The sequence below is a fragment of the Phocoena phocoena genome, chromosome 11 (genome assembly GCF_963924675.1).
Source record: "Phocoena phocoena chromosome 11, mPhoPho1.1, whole genome shotgun sequence".
NCBI classification, from domain to species: domain Eukaryota; kingdom Metazoa; phylum Chordata; class Mammalia; order Artiodactyla; family Phocoenidae; genus Phocoena; species Phocoena phocoena.
In genome coordinates, this window is record NC_089229.1 from 18280507 (window position 1) to 18297825 (window position 17319).

General features: G+C 44.9%; 1 protein-coding gene across 1 annotated transcript in view; it reads right to left on the reverse strand.

Moving 5' to 3' along the window:
- The window catches only part of STAB2 (stabilin 2), a 156562-nt gene that overhangs the window by 42719 nt on the left and 96524 nt on the right, over positions 1–17319 (reverse strand). Inside the window, exons 34-42 of the mRNA XM_065888385.1 lie at positions 16341–16472; positions 13504–13632; positions 11989–12045; positions 10877–10972; positions 9128–9323; positions 7498–7593; positions 5045–5090; positions 3708–3784; positions 649–774 (exon numbers count right to left, since the gene is read on the reverse strand). Coding sequence (XP_065744457.1) covers positions 649–774; positions 3708–3784; positions 5045–5090; positions 7498–7593; positions 9128–9323; positions 10877–10972; positions 11989–12045; positions 13504–13632; positions 16341–16472 — 955 coding nt within the window. The remainder of the gene's footprint in view (positions 1–648; positions 775–3707; positions 3785–5044; positions 5091–7497; positions 7594–9127; positions 9324–10876; positions 10973–11988; positions 12046–13503; positions 13633–16340; positions 16473–17319) is intronic.

A 17319-nucleotide genomic window follows, 5' to 3' on the forward strand; every position in this document is an offset into this window, starting at 1 on the left:
GGGCCCAGCCGCTCCGCGGCATGTGGGATCTTCCCGGACCGGGGCACGAACCCGTGTGTCCCCTGCATCGGCAGGCGGACTCTCAACCACTGCGCCACCAGGGAAGCCCAAGCCTCATTTTTTAAGTAAAAAAAATGCCTTGAGGGGCCAGCCAGAATGGCTAACTGACCAAGGGGAGCAAGTGTCAAGGCGTGATTCGGTTTTCTGACAGCCTGAGGCAGAAGTAACCCAACAGGGAGGGTACCAGCTGTGGTTTCTCAAAACCAGCTCCTCAGAGGCATGTCTGTGGGCTTGACTCTGTCCCTCTATTGACTGAGTGTTTGCAGCCAAGGACTCAAAATAATAAAATTTCGGAGTGCCATTTAACGTGCTATGAATGAAGAGATGTAGGAATTAAAAAAAAAAAATACCACTTGTCACCATCACAGTATAATTGGTTCAGAGAAGAATCGTCAGTAGGTGCTAAATTTAGGAGGACATTTTGGTGCGGAGCAGGATACGTGCTTGGCGTTAAGCGTTTCCTAGACGATTGCTTATGAGCAGCAAAGGGGAAACAAGTCAATGTACAGTGGAGAAATCAGACAGCACCTGGACCGAGTGGTCAAAATTAAAGGCAGCTGGAAATCGCGGGTGAGGGATGGTACCTACCTATGCACACGATGCCATCGCCAGTATAGCCTGCCTTGCACGCACACACCCGGCTTCCTGGGGTGGTTCTTTTACAGACGGCCCTGCCAGAACAACCTCCATTGCTGATCTCGCAGGCGTTGATTGCTATAGAAGAGAAAGATGACACAGAGCAGGGCAGGGCGGGGGGGAAATTGATGCGTTTTTACTTGAATCATTGAGAAATGGAAAATACTCCAAAACGGTAGGCACTGGATTAAATATGGATAGCTCAAAAGAATGCAAAGCACCAGATGTCATTGGTGAATTCTACCAAACGTTTAATAAATGCCAAATTTTCACATACTCTTCTAAAGACTGAAGGAGGAGGGAAGACTTCTCAATTCATTCTCAGACCAGTACTACTGATACCGAAACCAGACAAAGCCATTACTAGAAAAGAAAACTACAGACTGATATCCTTTATGAATATAGATACAAAAACCTCAAGAAAATACTTGCAAATCAAATTCAGCAATATGTAAATAGGATTATACACCACAACCAAGTGGGACTTATGTAGGAATACAAGATGGTTTAACATCCCAAAATCAATTAATGGAATGTAGCACATCAGTAGAATTAAAGACAAACATATGATCATCTCAGAATGAGCAAAAACATTTGTCAAAATTCGATACCATTAATGATAAAAACACTCAACAGACTAGGAATAGAAGGGAACTTCCTTAACCTGATAAAGGACATTTTTCATTGATGAAAAACCCACCACTAAAATCATGCTTAATGATGAAAGACCAAATGCTTTCTCCCATGATCAGGAATAAGACAAGGTCTGCTTTTGCCACTTCTATTCAATACTGTACTGAAGGTTCTGGCCAGGGCAATTAGGCAAGAAAGAAAGAAGAGACATCCGGATTGGAAAAGAAGTAAAACCATTTCTATTTGCAGATGCCATGATCTTGTTATGGAAAATCCCGAGGAATCCACTAAAAACAATTAGAACTAATAAATGATCCTGGGTAGGACACAGGAACAGTAGGAAAAAATCAACTGTATTTCTGTACAGTAGCAATGAGCAAACTGAAAATGAAATGGAGAAAACAATTCCACTTACAATAGCATTAGAAGATGGACTCCATTTAACAAACTGTAAAACACTCTGAAAACTACAAACATTGTTGCAAGGAATAAAAGATGACCTAAATAATGGAAAGACATTCCATGTTCATTGATGGGAAGAATTAATATTAAGAAGGCACTACTCCCCAAATCTGGTCTACAGATTCAATGCAATCTCTGTCAAAATCCTGGCCGACTCCTTTGCATAAATTGACAAGATTATCCTAAAACTCATTTGTAAATTCAAAGGTCCCAGAATAGTCAAAACAATCTCGAAAAAGAAGGACAAGGTTGTTGGAGGACTCACGCTCCCTAATTTCAAAATTTACTACAAAGCTTCAGTGATAAAGACAGTGTGGAACTGGCATAAGGATCTATATGGAATTGAATTAAGAGTCCAAAAATAAACCCATACATCTATGGTCAATTGATTTTCCACAAAGATGCCAAGATGTTATTTCAATGGGGGAAAGAATAATTTTTTCAACAAATGCTACTGAGACAACTAGATATCCATATGGCAAAGAATGAATTTGGACCTCACAATATATACAAAAATTAATGCAAAGTGGATCAAAGACCTAGATACATTTGGAGACCCAAGATGTGTGTTTGAGTTTTGGCTTGGCCTTCATTCACCGTGTAGCTTTGGACGAATCACTCAATTAATAAGAACTTTGGGATCCACCTATATAGGTTTACTTACAGGTTTGGATAATGTATACGAAAATGTTACGGAAATGTTGGTTGTTATATTGTGTCCTCTCCTTTTGTTATTTTTCCCCAAAGCAGGGGGCAAGAGAAACATTACAGTTATTTGCCTTTCCAGCTGTTTTCACTGGCGTGCTGTACACATCCTACTGCAGGGTACATCGGGGACAATCCCCAGGGTCAGATGGTCTAGAAAGCAAATTGGTGCGGTCGCTGTCTGGCTCCACCACAGTCTGCACTGAAGCCCGCCTGGACACAGTGCTAAGTGTTTCCATTTTTCTAGCACCAAATACGTGTTGGGCACCATGAGAGTATTAGCTCACATTTATCAAGTGCTCTGTGCCAGGGATGTTCTAAGCACTTCACAGGTATTATTTAATTCAGGTTATCATCCAACAATCCAGTGAGGGAGATTCTCTTATGAGCTACAACTTACAGATGACAAAATGATGCAAAGAGCAGTCAAGCAACTTGCCCAAGGTGACACGAACTATAAGAACATAGATTCAAACCCAGGGAGTGTAACGCTGGGGCTGTTTTTAACAGCTGCCTCATTCTGTTGTACGTGGAGAGGTCATTTCATCCCCAAACTACTCTGTGAGGGGAGAGAGTTTTACGTTTACTTTACAAATGAGCTAAGGGGGCCCAGGGTAGTTTAGAGGCCCACCCAAGGCCATGTGGGGATTGGGGGGAAGAACCAGGGCTCAAGCCTCTTTCTTTTTTTTTTTTTTGTGGTACGTGGGCCTTTCACCGCTGTGGCCTCTCCCATTGCAGAGCACAGGCTCCGGATGCGCAGGCTCAGCGGCCATGGCTCACGGGCCCAGCCGCTCCGCGGCATGTGGGATCCTACCGGACCGGGGCACGAACCCGTGTCCCCTGCATCGGCAGGCGGACTCTCAACCACTGCGCCACCAGGGAAGCCCTCAAGCCTCTTTCTATCCCACTCCGGAGTCCCCCCACACAGGCCACAGCCTAGGTCAGCCACATCAGTGGTTTCTAAAGCTCTCCAGATGATTCCAATTGTGGCCAAGGCTGGGAGAAAAGAACAGGGGCGGTTGCCCCACACATTCCAAAACCAACACGCCCTATCCGTGAACAGGTGTCCTGCTCCCCGGGCACGATCAGCTGCCCTGTTACGTCCAGTTCACCATCAATGGTTGGCAGCAGCTGCCCACTGAGTCTGCAGGAACACAGATCTCTCAACAGCTCATGCTATTCTCCTCCCAGCAAATTCCTTCTTGACTTGCCTGTGCAGACCGTCCCGTTCCCTTGGAACCCTGCTGCGCACCTGCATGAGGCGGTGCCATCCGGACTGAGAAGGCAGCTGCAACAAGAAAGGGCAAGCGGTGTTCGTAGAAAAACGCACAGCACCCCACCACGGGACTCACAATACCCCTTCATCCCTAGCATCCCAACTCTTACCCCCATGAGGCACTCTGAGGTCCCCGCCCAAGGCTTGGGTGGAGAGTCCATCCCTAGCATGGTCCTGCCACAAGCAGCTAAAACTGGAGTCATTTATCAGGCAAACTACAGAGTGTGTCTATGTAGGCATCGGCCCAAGGATAAGGAGGGTAGCTGCCCATCTTTAGAGAGCATCCTATGTGCTGGGAGCTGTGCTTCACACGTTATTTTATGTAACCTACACAATATCCAATAGCCCTAACAGGTAGGTATTATCATTATTCCCATTTTACAGATGAGAAAACCAAGGCTTAGAGGCATTAAATAAGTGACTCAAGGTCACACAGTCAATGGAAATGACAGACGCTGATTTGAACTCAGGTCTAACTCCAGCTACTGGGCTCTTAATTAATTAACCCATTAAACCCCTCTGGGAGTTAGGAGTATGAAGTTCCATTATAAAGAAGGAAGGCTTGGCTGTGAATTGCAAGTAAGGTTTGATGAAATTGAGGCCCACCGGCCTCCCTCTGCTTCTGTGGAAGAGTCCCTGTGGCTTGAATGGGGGTAACAACTGGCACTCTGCCAGCATGTCAGGTAACTCAGGTGGCAGCATGTTCAAAAGGCTGGACCTGCAAGCTGATGGTGGCCTCATTTTTAGTTTCGTACTTAAATTAATCATAAATCCTCAGAAATAGTCTCAGGAAACTATTTCCCTAAAGATAAGGCCTGGATGGACACGTGCTACTAGGGAAAAAAGCCCCTTGCATTTTCTCTTTCTGACTGTTCTGATGAACCTAGGGGCAGGACAGGAATAAAGACACAGACGTAGAGAATGGACTTGAGGACACGGGGAGGGGGAAGGGTAAGCTGGGATGAAGTGAGAGAGTGGCATTGACAAATATACACTACCAAATGTAAGACAGCTAGTGGGAAGCAGCTGCATAGCACAGGGAGATCAGCTCCGTGCTTTGTGACCACCTAGAGGGGTGGGATAGGGAGGGTGGGAGGGAGACGTAAGAGGGAGGGGATATGGGGATATATGTATGCAAATAGCTGATTCACTTTGTTATACAGCAGAAACTAACACACCATTGTAAAGCAATTATACTCCAGTAAAGATGTTTAAAAAAAAACCAAAAAAACCCCCTTGCATCGCCTCCAAAGGAGGCTAAAGGGGACGTACTTGGCACTGGTGTGGCAGGTCCCATTGCATTCATCTTTTGTGATCTCTGAAAAAGAGAACCAAATGCTGTGTCAGCCCTTCTTTACTAAATCTCACCCAAGAACTTTCTTTTAGTACTTGACGCTAGGAAAAGATTTACTTCCTCACAAGTAACTGGTATGCATCACGTGAACTACGTAAAACTATGTGACCATGTAAATCTTTTTTCACCTTGGCTTCTAGGAAGCTCAGAGCCAAATCTGAAGGTCAGTTACACCAATGGAGTGTCTCCTGTGTGCCGGTCCCCGTGCTAGGTGGTGAGGATGCACATCCCTCCCCAGAGCTTAATTTTCTATTTTATTTATACTTCCTATGGTCCTTATTCTTTCTAACTTGTCATCATCTTGTTACAGAGTGATATAAATAAGCAAATACTAGTTCTAATTAAGATGAAGTTGTTGCTGTTATTGTTTTGCACGTGCAGAAATAGTGCAGAGCCTGGCATGCGGCAGGTACTCACCACCTATTTGCCAAATTAGTTCCTAAATTTCCTGGAACAGCATAATGTTTTTACCCTGGATGCCCAGCTAACAGATACTTCCTGGCAGGGGAAGATCCAGAAAGAAATTGTTAGAGATGAGAAAAAGGACCCACAGGGTTGGTTGCTCAGGCTAAGAGCTTTTGAGAAAGAAATCTCATTAGGCCTGGCCTGGTTGTACAGAAGGTCCTGAAACAGAGACCTGGCTGCGAAAGTGGTCTGTTTTGTGTCAGAGGGGAACATTTACAGGCTCCAGTGGGCTAGAGTAGATGCAATGCAACTCTGTGCCTTTATGTGTGCTTTTCCTTGAGCCTGAAAATCTCTTTCTCTCCATTCTCTATCTCTGAAATCCCAATCACCTTTTAGGTCCTCCTCTCTGATATCTGCTCTAAACCTTTGAGCCAACTTCAGTTAATTGGAAGTGACTACATGGTGTGCTCTTTTGAAAAGGATGTGGTGCCCCTATCTGACCTCAGAGGAAGGAGTGCAATGATCGATGAATGATGTCTGACATGGCTTGGGAGTGGGGAGTTTGCATGCAAACAAAGAACAGTCTAGTCTGGTCTAGAGGCGCTTTACTCTGCACTCTCATATCACAATTTTCTGAACACGATTGAACATTTATTTCCATTACTAGACTGAAGCCCCTTAAGCAGAGTGTGCAGTGGAGACCAGGCTGGAAAACTGGGTGAGTGCCAATTGGTGAACAGCTCTGTACCACACCTTGCTAAGGTGTGTCTCCTATAGGCAGTGAAGTTTCTCCTACTGGAGGCTATAGAGAATCAGAGCAGGTTGTCAGGTACTGGGGAGGGTGGGTAACACTGCTGCTATAGTCCAAATGTTTATGTCCCCACTCCCCAACCCATATTTTGAAACCTAATCTGCAACGTGCTGGTACTTGGAGGTCGGGCCTTAGAGAGGTGATTAGGTCATGAGGGTGGAACCCTCACAAACGAAATTAGTGCCCTTATAAAAGAGACCCTGGAGAGCTCCCTTGCCCCTTCTGCCATAACATGAGAAGACGGCCATCTGCAACCCAGAAGAGGGCCATCACTAGAACCCAACCATGCTGGCACCTTGATCCTGAACTTCTAGCCTCCAGAACTATGAGAAATAACTTTCTGTTGTTTATAAGCCACCCAATCTACGATGCTTTGTTACAGTAGCCAGAACAGACTAAGATATCTATGTTTTAGAAAGCTCTGTCTGGCAGCAATGTGGAGTATGGAACAGAGGGAAATAGGACAGGAGGCAAAGAGATGAATCACAAGGCTGCTGGTGAGAGGAGCAGCAGGGGGACGGGCTTGAAAACTTGTCACAGCCTCCAGACTATTCCCTGTCCCTTTAAAAGTGGCTGGTCCTCCCATGCCAACTTCTAACTCACCATCTCAAGGAATTTTACCAAATAAATTAATAAGACAAATGCAAATATATATATGAGTATATATATGAATATATATATATATATGAATGAGATACTCACTGCAGCATTGTTTATGATAGCAGAAAATTGATTTTAAGAAGCATGGTACAATCAGATAATCGGGTATTGTATAGAAATTAAGAAAAATGATATTTACCTATAATTATTCACATGAAAAGATACTGATTATATATATTGTGAAGTGAAAGAGTAGGTTACAAAACTGTGTGAAGAGTACAGTCCCATACACACATGTATATACCTAGACCAAGGCTGGAAGGCCAATACACAACACTAGTGACAGTTTTGTCCCTGTCTTGGGAGTATGAGTAATTTTTATTTTCTTTTTAATGCTTTTCTTTATTTTACAATCTTTTTGGCTGCAAGTAGGAATTACCTTATCGCCAAAGGAAGAAATAAAGATGCCATTTCTATTTTAGAAGGAGAAAAACATGTAGCTGCTGAGAAGTGAGGCTAAGAACAGATCATAAGTACCAAAAGGCTGGCTCTTACCATCGTCACATTTCACTCCTCGCCAGCCCACATCGCAGTCGCAGGAGCCGTCACCCGCGGGTCCTTGACTGCATCTCCCATGGACACAAGTACACGCTGAGTGGAAAAACACCCACACATTGTTAGACTTCTGACCCGTGTTCAACAATTCACTTTACATCTAATACTAAGGTTCACTTCGGTGCACGTAACTCTACTGCCTAGTTCTAGATGATCGTTGTTGCTCATGGGTTTGGGGCGTGGATTCCCAGGAAGGGCGGGGGCATAGGAGGGAGCTAACAGGTGAATTAGGTCATGCTTCAACAAAGACCACCGTCTGGGGACTGTGTAGCACTGTGGGGCAGTGACCCAAGCAGTGTGAGAGTGTTTTTGGCTGAGGTTCTCTGAGGAATCATGGTTATACGGGACCCATTTGGGACACAGCCGTGTTTGTTCCCTAAGAGTAGACTTCAGAGAGAAGCCCACTCGGTTCCTATAAAGCCGGTGTGGCACCACCTTCTTTGACAACACAGAAATGCCGATTCCTTGGTTACGCAGCAACATTGTGAACCTCTTTGAGAACTGGATGAAAGTTAAGGATGCCTTCCTCAGAAAAAAGCATTCAGCCTTGGGGGTGTGCTGGACCCCATGAGGGTCATCTGTGGATCCTAGGTTAGGAAATCCTGCATAAATGCAAGCAGATAATTCTTCCATATAACACAGAAGAAAATCAGCGCTATAATGCCAATTATATATTATACGGTCCAATTATAATGACTCAATTATGTATTATACGGTCCAATTATAATGACTCAATTATATATTATACGGTCCAATTATAATGACTCAATTATATATTGATTTTGTTTGGCTTGGACTAGCCATTGAGAAAACAGCAACAGCCAGGTCAAATATGTAGTTTTTAATACAAAGTAGAAAAAAATGCTTTGTTTTCCCATCATGGATTAGGAAACCCCTTCTCCACGTCAGCCCGCTCAGAGGTGTGTGTCCCTGGGCACAAGGAAGTCAGGGTGAGAGAATGCAGACAACGCGGCTAAAACAGATCATGATTTTTGTGAAAACAACGTAAAGCGTGTGGCTGGCAGAGGATGAATCAATAGAGTGACCTTCACGTAAGGGACATGATTCCAGAACAAAGCTTTGGAGGGAGGCAGGGTGTGCATTCAAATCTCATCAGGTGTGACCTTGGGGGAAGTCATTCAACCTCTTTGCCTTAAGTCCTCATTTGTAAAACGGGGATACGAATACTCAACTATACATGGCTGCTGTATGGATTAAATGAGATGATGTGCACAGATCTGCTTGTCACACGATCAAGCAATGTCCAAAACAGAGCGTACCCACAGAGGACCAGCACACGCAGGCAAATACAGAAACGTGGGTGGGTTGGAGAATGTCAGTGAGCAGATTGGGGAGGGCTGATAAGTCCAGGTTAGTAACTGAAAATGTTTGGAATCACTGCCCATTGCAAATTACACAACACAGAAGTTCTTGTAATTCACATGATAATGGGGGGGATTCCAGTCTGCCCCGGAGACAGGCTGGTGAGGGAGCACGTGCGGAATCACTCTTTTCTCCTGCATTTCCGGCTGGTTTCGGGCAGCCTGCCTGGGTCGGGGACGGTGCGCACCTTGGTCGCAGTGGATGCCGTACTTGCCCTCCGTGCAGGTCTCACAGGCTGTCCCGCTGAAGCCTTCTCCACACATACACATGCCCGTGCCATTGACTCCGTCCAAACAGATCCCATTCCCAAAGCAGACGTTCTCGGCTTTTCCTGGGCAGGGCTGGCACTGGGGACCAAAGTAGCCCGCACAGCATTCTCTCGTCTGAAACAGAAGGACCAGGCTGGGCTTGGACAAGGCCACACTTCCATCCTTTGGTTTTGTCCAGCCATGGTGAGGACATCCTGCAGGTGGGACTGGATGTGTGTCCGTAGCTTTGACCCCTCATGGAGGGGGTGGGAGGGATGGGGAGAGCAGCCCCTGAGAACCAGGTGAGGCTATGCAATTTCCAGGCGTGCCAGGAGCAGCGTGGAGGCTTCTGCCGAGGAGGCAGGAAGGAGGGGAAGGAAAAAGGCAAGCAGGGGGAGAGGACGAAGAAAAGCGAGAAAGAAGGAGGGGCAGCAGGAACAAAGTAAAAACAATGCAAGTGATGCCAGAGGGGCCCTCGCCATCCCCAAACCTGGCACCTTTGCGTTGTGTGTTATTTCACCTGGTACTGAAGGTTGGGAGGTGGGTGAGACCTTTGACATTCTATGAATGACTCTCTTTGAGTTCAGGGAAGCCCTGCAGGATATCTGCTCGCTTGCACCTGCCTTTATTGAGTGCATTAAAACACAAGCTCTCCTTCAGCTGCAGGCTCCACAACTTAAGGGCCAAACCAGCTGCCCCTGCAGGACAGGCAGAGGCTGCGTCTAGTCTTCTGCGAAAGCAGCAGGACAGGACGTCATGAAGAATCTTCCTGCAGATTCCAAAGTAACAGGTCAGAGATGCCTAGCTCTGGGGTCCCGCTTTCTAAATGACCAGGTGCACCTGTTCTCTCTCTGGAGAGCTGCCCATTTCCTGTCTCTTTCGCTCACGGGGCGTTTCCTCTGTTGTGAGAACAGGGAGATCCTCTTAGCCTCTCAGTCCCTCTATTTCTTTTCTTTTTTTTTTTTTTTTTTTGCGGTACGTGGGCCTCTCACTGCTGTGCGGAGCACAGGCTCAGCGGCCATGGCTCACGGGCCCAGCCGCTCCGCGGCATGTGGGATCTTCCGGGACCGGGGCACGAACCTGCGTCCCCTGCATCGGCAGGCGGACTCTCAACCACTGCTCCACCAGGGAAGCCCCCCTCTATTTCTTCATCATGCAACAGAATATTGCAGCTTTCACCAATGGGCTGACTTGCAGGGCTGTCCTGAATTTTAGTGCTACCGCTACTACTTTGAATGACAGTGGTAATGGAGATGATAAGGAGTAAGGGGAGGTGGCAGAAAGAATACATGCAAAGGGGGACTTCCCTGGTGGCACAGTGGTTAAGAATCCACCTGCCAATGCAGGGGACATAGGTTTGATCCCTGGTCTGGGAAGATCCCACATGCCGTGGAGCAACTAAGCCCGTGCGTCACAACTACTGAGCCCGTGTGCCACAATTACTGAAGCCTACATGCCTAGAGCCCGTGCTCCGCAACAAGAGAAGCCACCGCAATGAGAACCCGCACACTGCAACGAAGAGTAGACCCCGCTCGCTGTAACTAGAGAAAGCCTGTGTGCAGCAACGAGCGGCCAAAAAAAAAAAAAAAAAAGAATACATGGAAAGGCACTTTGAAAAGTATAACACATGATTACATTTCTCAATGCTGCTGCAATAGTTAGAAGGCTTATTAAATCATTATACTCACAAAGACAGTTTTCACACACTTTGGCTGGCACCCGATGAACAGGGATCGCTTGCCCATGAAATAAATGGTATAGAGACATCTCTTCGTCTCTGCACCCTATGAAATAATAATGATTATATCAGCTTTTCAGTTAGAACAAAGCTTTCCAATCTCTAAAAGCAAGTAGGTGGGTGGTACATTGCTGTCTCTCTAACTGAAATGTTCTGGAAAAGGAAGGTGTTGGCTTCTTGGAGCTGTTTCATAAGAAAGAAAATGCAAAATCACAATGTTGGCTGCCAGAATACCAGGTGGCAAAATTCAGATAATTATCCCTTATGGTAGTACTATGTAAGAAGAACTTTTCTTTAGAACTGGCTCAAGTCAGGAAGAATCACAGAGTCAATCAGATGAAAACATCCTTCCAACATTCCACATTGAGATGTGGCTTGGTTTCTGTTTATTTATTGGTTGATATTCTGCCTTGGTCTGAGACAAGATTAAGGCTGCTTACAAAGACTTCTAACATACAAGATTAAATGCAAACTCAAGTGAGAAGAGTCAGCATTGTTAGTTATAAATTACTATTATGCAACGGAAGGGACATGTAATGGTTGGAGCATCATCAGGGCTAGCTTTTGCAATAAACAGCTATAAGAAATATAGATGGGTAGTTAATTCAAAGACATGTCTACCTCCCCGCAGGTCTGTCATGTGTTTCTTAGAGAAAGTTAGTTGTAACTTCAACTGTAAAGGGAATCGGGAAGGTGGGACTCCTCCAGGTTGGATACCGAGTTGGATATGGAGTTTGCCTCCTTTGATAAGCTTTCTTGCTCCTGTCTTTAACCAGCTACTGGAATATGAAAGATGTAGAAAGTGAAAAATCCCTTCCTGCACTGGGTGTTGGTTGAGATGAACCCCTGTTTCTATTTATGTATTAATTAAATGTTTGCTTTGGTCCAAAAAAAATGGATTTAAGACTTTAGAAAGATGCATATAAGGTAAGAAGGTAAGGTTAAATTAAGATCAAGTGAAGGAATGAAAGCAGTGAAATGAGTTGTGCTTGAGACTCATTTTCTAATTTGGACCTCCCTGGGATCCAGAAACAGTTTTATCAAAGCAGACAAAATACTTACTAGTGGTTTAGTTCCAAACGGGCAGATCGGCTGTTGGGGACACTTCCCACACTTTCCCTTAGTAAAACACAACCAAAGTGAATATCTCATGGTTATTAACATTTAGTGCAAAATGAGGCTACAAATATTTTCCAGACATGGAGCTGGAGGTTCTAGGCTATAAAACTGAAAACCAGAAGCTCGTCTGGTCAACTTCTTTAATGTCCTTTGAGACAAACACTTCAACTGCTTTGGGTTGTGGACACTGGAGCATCACTTTCTCTACTATACACTCCAGATGCTCATCATCTTGTAACCTGTGGGGAGGTCTTAACTCACTTGAATCCTAATTCCTTTAACAACAACTCTCATTTATTGAAAACCCACTACTCAGTGAATTGGGCCGGATTCTGAGACTAAAGGATGCATCACGAGCAGCGCCCAGCCATGGGGTCCGCGTGGAGATGACATTCACTATCATAAAAAAAAGAGCACGAGAATGACAGGCATTTTTAAGTGCAGCCTGTTCCTAAAACAGAAGGAGACCAATGTGGCTAGTTCTTAACTTGGCACCTACTGGACGGTATTGTGTTGTCGTTCACAGTTCTGGCTCTAGGGCCAGACTGCCTGGATTTGAACACCTTCTCTGACACTTGCTAGCTGTGAACCTGCGGGTGTTACTCAACCTCTCTGGGGCTCATTTTTCCCCGTCTGAAAAATGGGCGGAGTAATAGTACCTGCGTTGAAGGGTGTTGTGAGGGTTACCTGAGTTAATACATGTAGAATGTTTAGAGCAGTGCCTGGCACAGAAAAAGTGCCCAGTAAATTTCAGCAGTTATTACTATTATTGAGAGACTCGACACCATCTCATGGACTAAAAAGTCTCCATTACTGCATCCTATATTATACTGAAATGACCCATTTCCATATTGTCTCTCCTGCTAGACCAGGCTTGGCCAAAACCTGTCATGGGTGCACCATACCCTGCCACCCCCCCTCCCGTGCCTATGCTGGGTGTGGCACATTTTCCCTTTGAGGAAGGCTAGTGGCTCCAGAAGCCTCCTCCCTCCACAACATAACCCTCCAGGCAGCCTTTCAAGGCACTAGACTGTGAGCCCAATGAGGGCAGGGGTCATGTCTTTTTTATTTTTGTGGAGCCACAGCCAAGTATGCTCCTTGGCATTTAGAGATATTCATGCAGTGTTTTTTTGTTTTATTATTTTTTTTTGCGGTATGCGGGCCTCTCACTGTTGCGGCCTCTCCCATTGCGGAGCATAGGCTCCGGACGTGCAGGCTCAGGGGCCATGGCTCACGGGCCCAGCCGCTCCACTGCGTGTGGGATCTTCCTGGACCGGGGCACGAACCTGTGTCCCCTGCATCGGCAGGCGGACTCTCAACCACTGCGCCACCAGGGAAGCCCTCATGCAGTGTGATTTGAACTGAATTGAGATACTCTGATAGATGAGTCCTATGCTCAAAATTATAAAAAATAAGCCAACACTCTTTAGCTCATCATTGGCCTCGGACAGAACTTACTCGTAGGATAGTAGTGTCATTAATGTCACATCTATTCTTCTGAATTTCCAGAACTTTCCCCAAGCCATGGATCACTCCCTTGTCAGTGGCTACATTGGTGTAGTTTATCGGAGCCTCATTTACGTAGAGCTGTGAACAGAGGGTTAACTGTAAGTTTTTACTACAGTGATTTTAAGGGAAATAAGGACGATGGGGATTGGAGGATATCAATATGACAACGGCTTAGGAGATACTCCAAAATTCACCGGGCAGGTAGCACAGTGTAGTGGAGAGAGCTCTGCCCTAGGAGAGGGGAGTCTGAGTGACAGTCCTGCATCTGACACCTTCCAGCTGTGTGACCTTGGGCTAGTTGCTTTTCCTCTGTGAATCTCAATTTCCCCTTTTGTAAAAGGAAGACGTTGTTCTAGATAATCTCTAAGGTTTCTCTCCACCTTTCAAATGGTCGGTTTTTATTGTTTAGAAAATTCTGAGTCATGATCGTTATGTTAGTGCCCCTGATAAAATGGTTCCATGGATGACGGATGTGCTTGGCTGTGCTGGTTATTGGTGGTCCAGGAGGTGTGGATGCCTTCCAAAGCCAGGACATGGAGAACGAAACTCAGTGTCCTTCTAGCATATCTCTACTTCCTGGTTAATTTGCAAGCACCCCTAAGTAAGGCTAAGTGGCTGTTATATAAGAATAAAAATAACTAGTATATTTGAGTGTTTTAGAGTTTGTAAAAAGTGTTCCACCAGATGGCATTACTTCCCAGTGTGAGGAGACTGCTCAGAGGTCTGCATTACCATACCATGTTTCCCTTGGGGCTTCTTTGGAGTTCATGGTATGTTAGTATTGTCTTTGCCTTGTGTGTCCCTAAGCATCCAAGACATGGGAACTAACTTTCTAAATGTTGCCAAATTAAATTCAACTTTGAGTTGTAACTTGTTTTGTTTTGATTTTTTTAAATGGGAGCATACCTTAATGATTGCTTAGCAGAATAAGTAAAGCCATTAATTCATTCATTAATATAACTAATATAACTGAAAACAAATGGTTGTTTGAAAAATTGGGGGGTGGTGTGTGTGTGGGGGGGTGTGTAGCAGGGCTGAGGTTGGGAGAAGAGGGAATTCTTTATTGTACTAAACAGATGTCAACTTCATATCTCATAAGGGTTTAAAAATGATTAACATCTCCCAAACTCCCCACTGCATCAAGATTAAAATGACTCTACTTAGTGTTTAAATTTGAACTTCCACTGACTGTTAAAGTCCCTGATGATTTACTTGGAGTCAAGTGAATTTCCCCTGGATGTTGGGATAAATCATGGCTAAGGTCCACAGAAGCGGTCCAGGGTCTGTGTAGACTTGGAAAAGAAGCAGGGGGCCTTATTTGTGGTGTCAAACGGTGATTGCAAAACAAATTTGTAGAATTCCAAGATGTTGAGCTATTTTAAAATATCAAAATGGCAGAACTTCGGATGCTGTAATACTGTTGATTTGGCATTAGAAAACGTCTGAATCATTTTTATTGTGAGATGTATTCGAAGAATTACAGGTTGCATTAAAATTTTGATCTGAACACAAGTTTACTCATTTAGAGAGCATTTTTCTACATCTTCTTTGTCCTGAGAGTAAATGAGTTATCAATAAAAGCAAAGCCTCTATTGTTAGATCGAACTATTTGTTTACTGTAAGATAAAGCCTCTATTGTAGAAAGAAAAAAGAAAAAGCTCTAGATCAAAGACTTTCCAAACACATGAAAAATAAATGTGACAGAATCAAAACTGATTCAACTAACTGCATTGGAATATTCATTTCTACATGATGAAATAAAAGATGACATAGATTAAAATAAAAAATGTAAGGTCTTTATCAACAAAAATTGCCTTACCTGCAAAAAAAAGAAAATGTATTTAAAAGGATCTCCTCAAAATTATTGCACAATAGGCAAGATTATTTATAGGAGTCAGAGGGAAATGTTTGGAGGTAGATTATTCCCTAAGTAATGAAGAACCATGAAGATTTTTTTTTTTAACCCAAGCATGTTAAAAGAAAACCTGTACACAAAATTCACTTGTACTTCAATGATGGTAACACTGAGAAAATTATTTTCAAAACTGCATTTTTTTACAGGGACCAATTATTATTGCTTAAAAATTTGTAATTAAACCTTCTTTACTTTAATATAGTGCTGTTTATCCTAAATAATTTTTTATTAATCTTTCTTATGAGAATGTACACTAGAGTTACGTAGTGAATTTCTTGTTGAATTTTCAGATTGATTGATGTCTGAAGTAGGTACAAAGAATTTTATATTGAAATACTTAAAATATGTATTTAGTCTCAATTCTTCCTACGAATTCTAAACACTTTAAGTACTTAGGGGTTGTGTGAGATTAATACTGGAATACTGGTATAGGGGTCAGTTGGTCTGAGGTCTGCAGTCTGTATGATCAAGCAATGATAATAATGTGTATTCATTTAGCTGCTGGAGTCCGTGAGGCTCCTTATACCCTGGGGCCAGTGCCACTTCCTGGGCGTCAGGTTTTGCTGCCGGGTTCCCTTCCCTCTTGGAGGTGGCTTGGGGGCTGTTTGTTTGTTAGGAATCAGAACTGAAGGGCACCTGTGACTGCTGGGATTCAATCCCATCGTCAGCCAGGCCACACTGATGATTTGGTGACGGGGAGGGGGAAGGGGAGCTTCCCAGTCTGGCTGAGTCATTACTTTACTGTGAAACACAGACAACCGTCTTCTGCAGAGAAGGCTTAGGAAGTGCTGGGGAGATTATGCAACGCAAAAGTGATGACGGACATGGAGCTAGGACACCTGCCTGTGGGTTTTAAGGGAAAGGATCGCACCTGGTCATTGCGGAGGAAGAAGCCAAGGAGGTAGGAGACGCCCAGCATGGTCTCCCGGTGCATGCCGTTGTGCAAGTCATTCTTCAGCAGTTTCTCCTCCAAGATCACGTGATACTTGAGTACATCCTCCTCCTGGACAACACACAGAAGGGAAAGTCAACCCACAAATCAGCCGGTCCCCGGGCACTTACTGGGCTGCCCTGATGTCCAGGCACCGTGGGGTTTAAGAGCAATAGCTTGTTGAACTGGAAGTTTCACCCGAGGCATCAGGGCACAATAGATAATAAATACCAAACCCGAGACAGATCACCTTGGGGAACCTGCAGACTTTCCATGTAGGATGGTCAGGAACTCACTACAGGACCCTAAAAGCCAGAGTGAGGGCAGAAAAGGTTGGGGGGGATTTTAAAGTTGATTTCTTTGGTGATAACAGCTGTGAAGAGAGTCCTCACACCCCAGCCTGCCTTTCACCTAGAGGTCATGAGAGGAGGCTCAATGGGGGTATTTCAAAGGGCTTGATCTGTGTCCTCTGCAGACAGGGTAGCCTGTGCGGTGTCACTCAGGCCTGAGCAATCTTGCTACTGGCAGGTTGACCCCCAGCGGAGGGGGCAGGCTGTCACTGCACGGAGACAGGCCTGCACTCCCAGCACTGACATGGGACAAGAGAGTACAGGTGTCCTGTGGACCAGAGGTTGGCCATGTCTGAGACAGCTGGTGCCTTAGGTCCTATCCTAGATGGCTTTCTGGAAGGGCAGACGGGCCTCCCCAAGGGAAAAGCTGGAGGTGGCCTCTGGATGCTGAGGGTCCACTGAGAAAAAAAGTGGCTGTAGGAAGAGAGGCATGCACACAGGTGGGGGGAACTGCAGTCAGAGACCACCAGGGATGGGTGGGGTCTCCAAAGAACCATCAGAGAGAGAGCAAGAGCGAGAGAGCAATGGCATCTCAAGACGGTACCAGTTAGATAAGAACTTCCTACCCT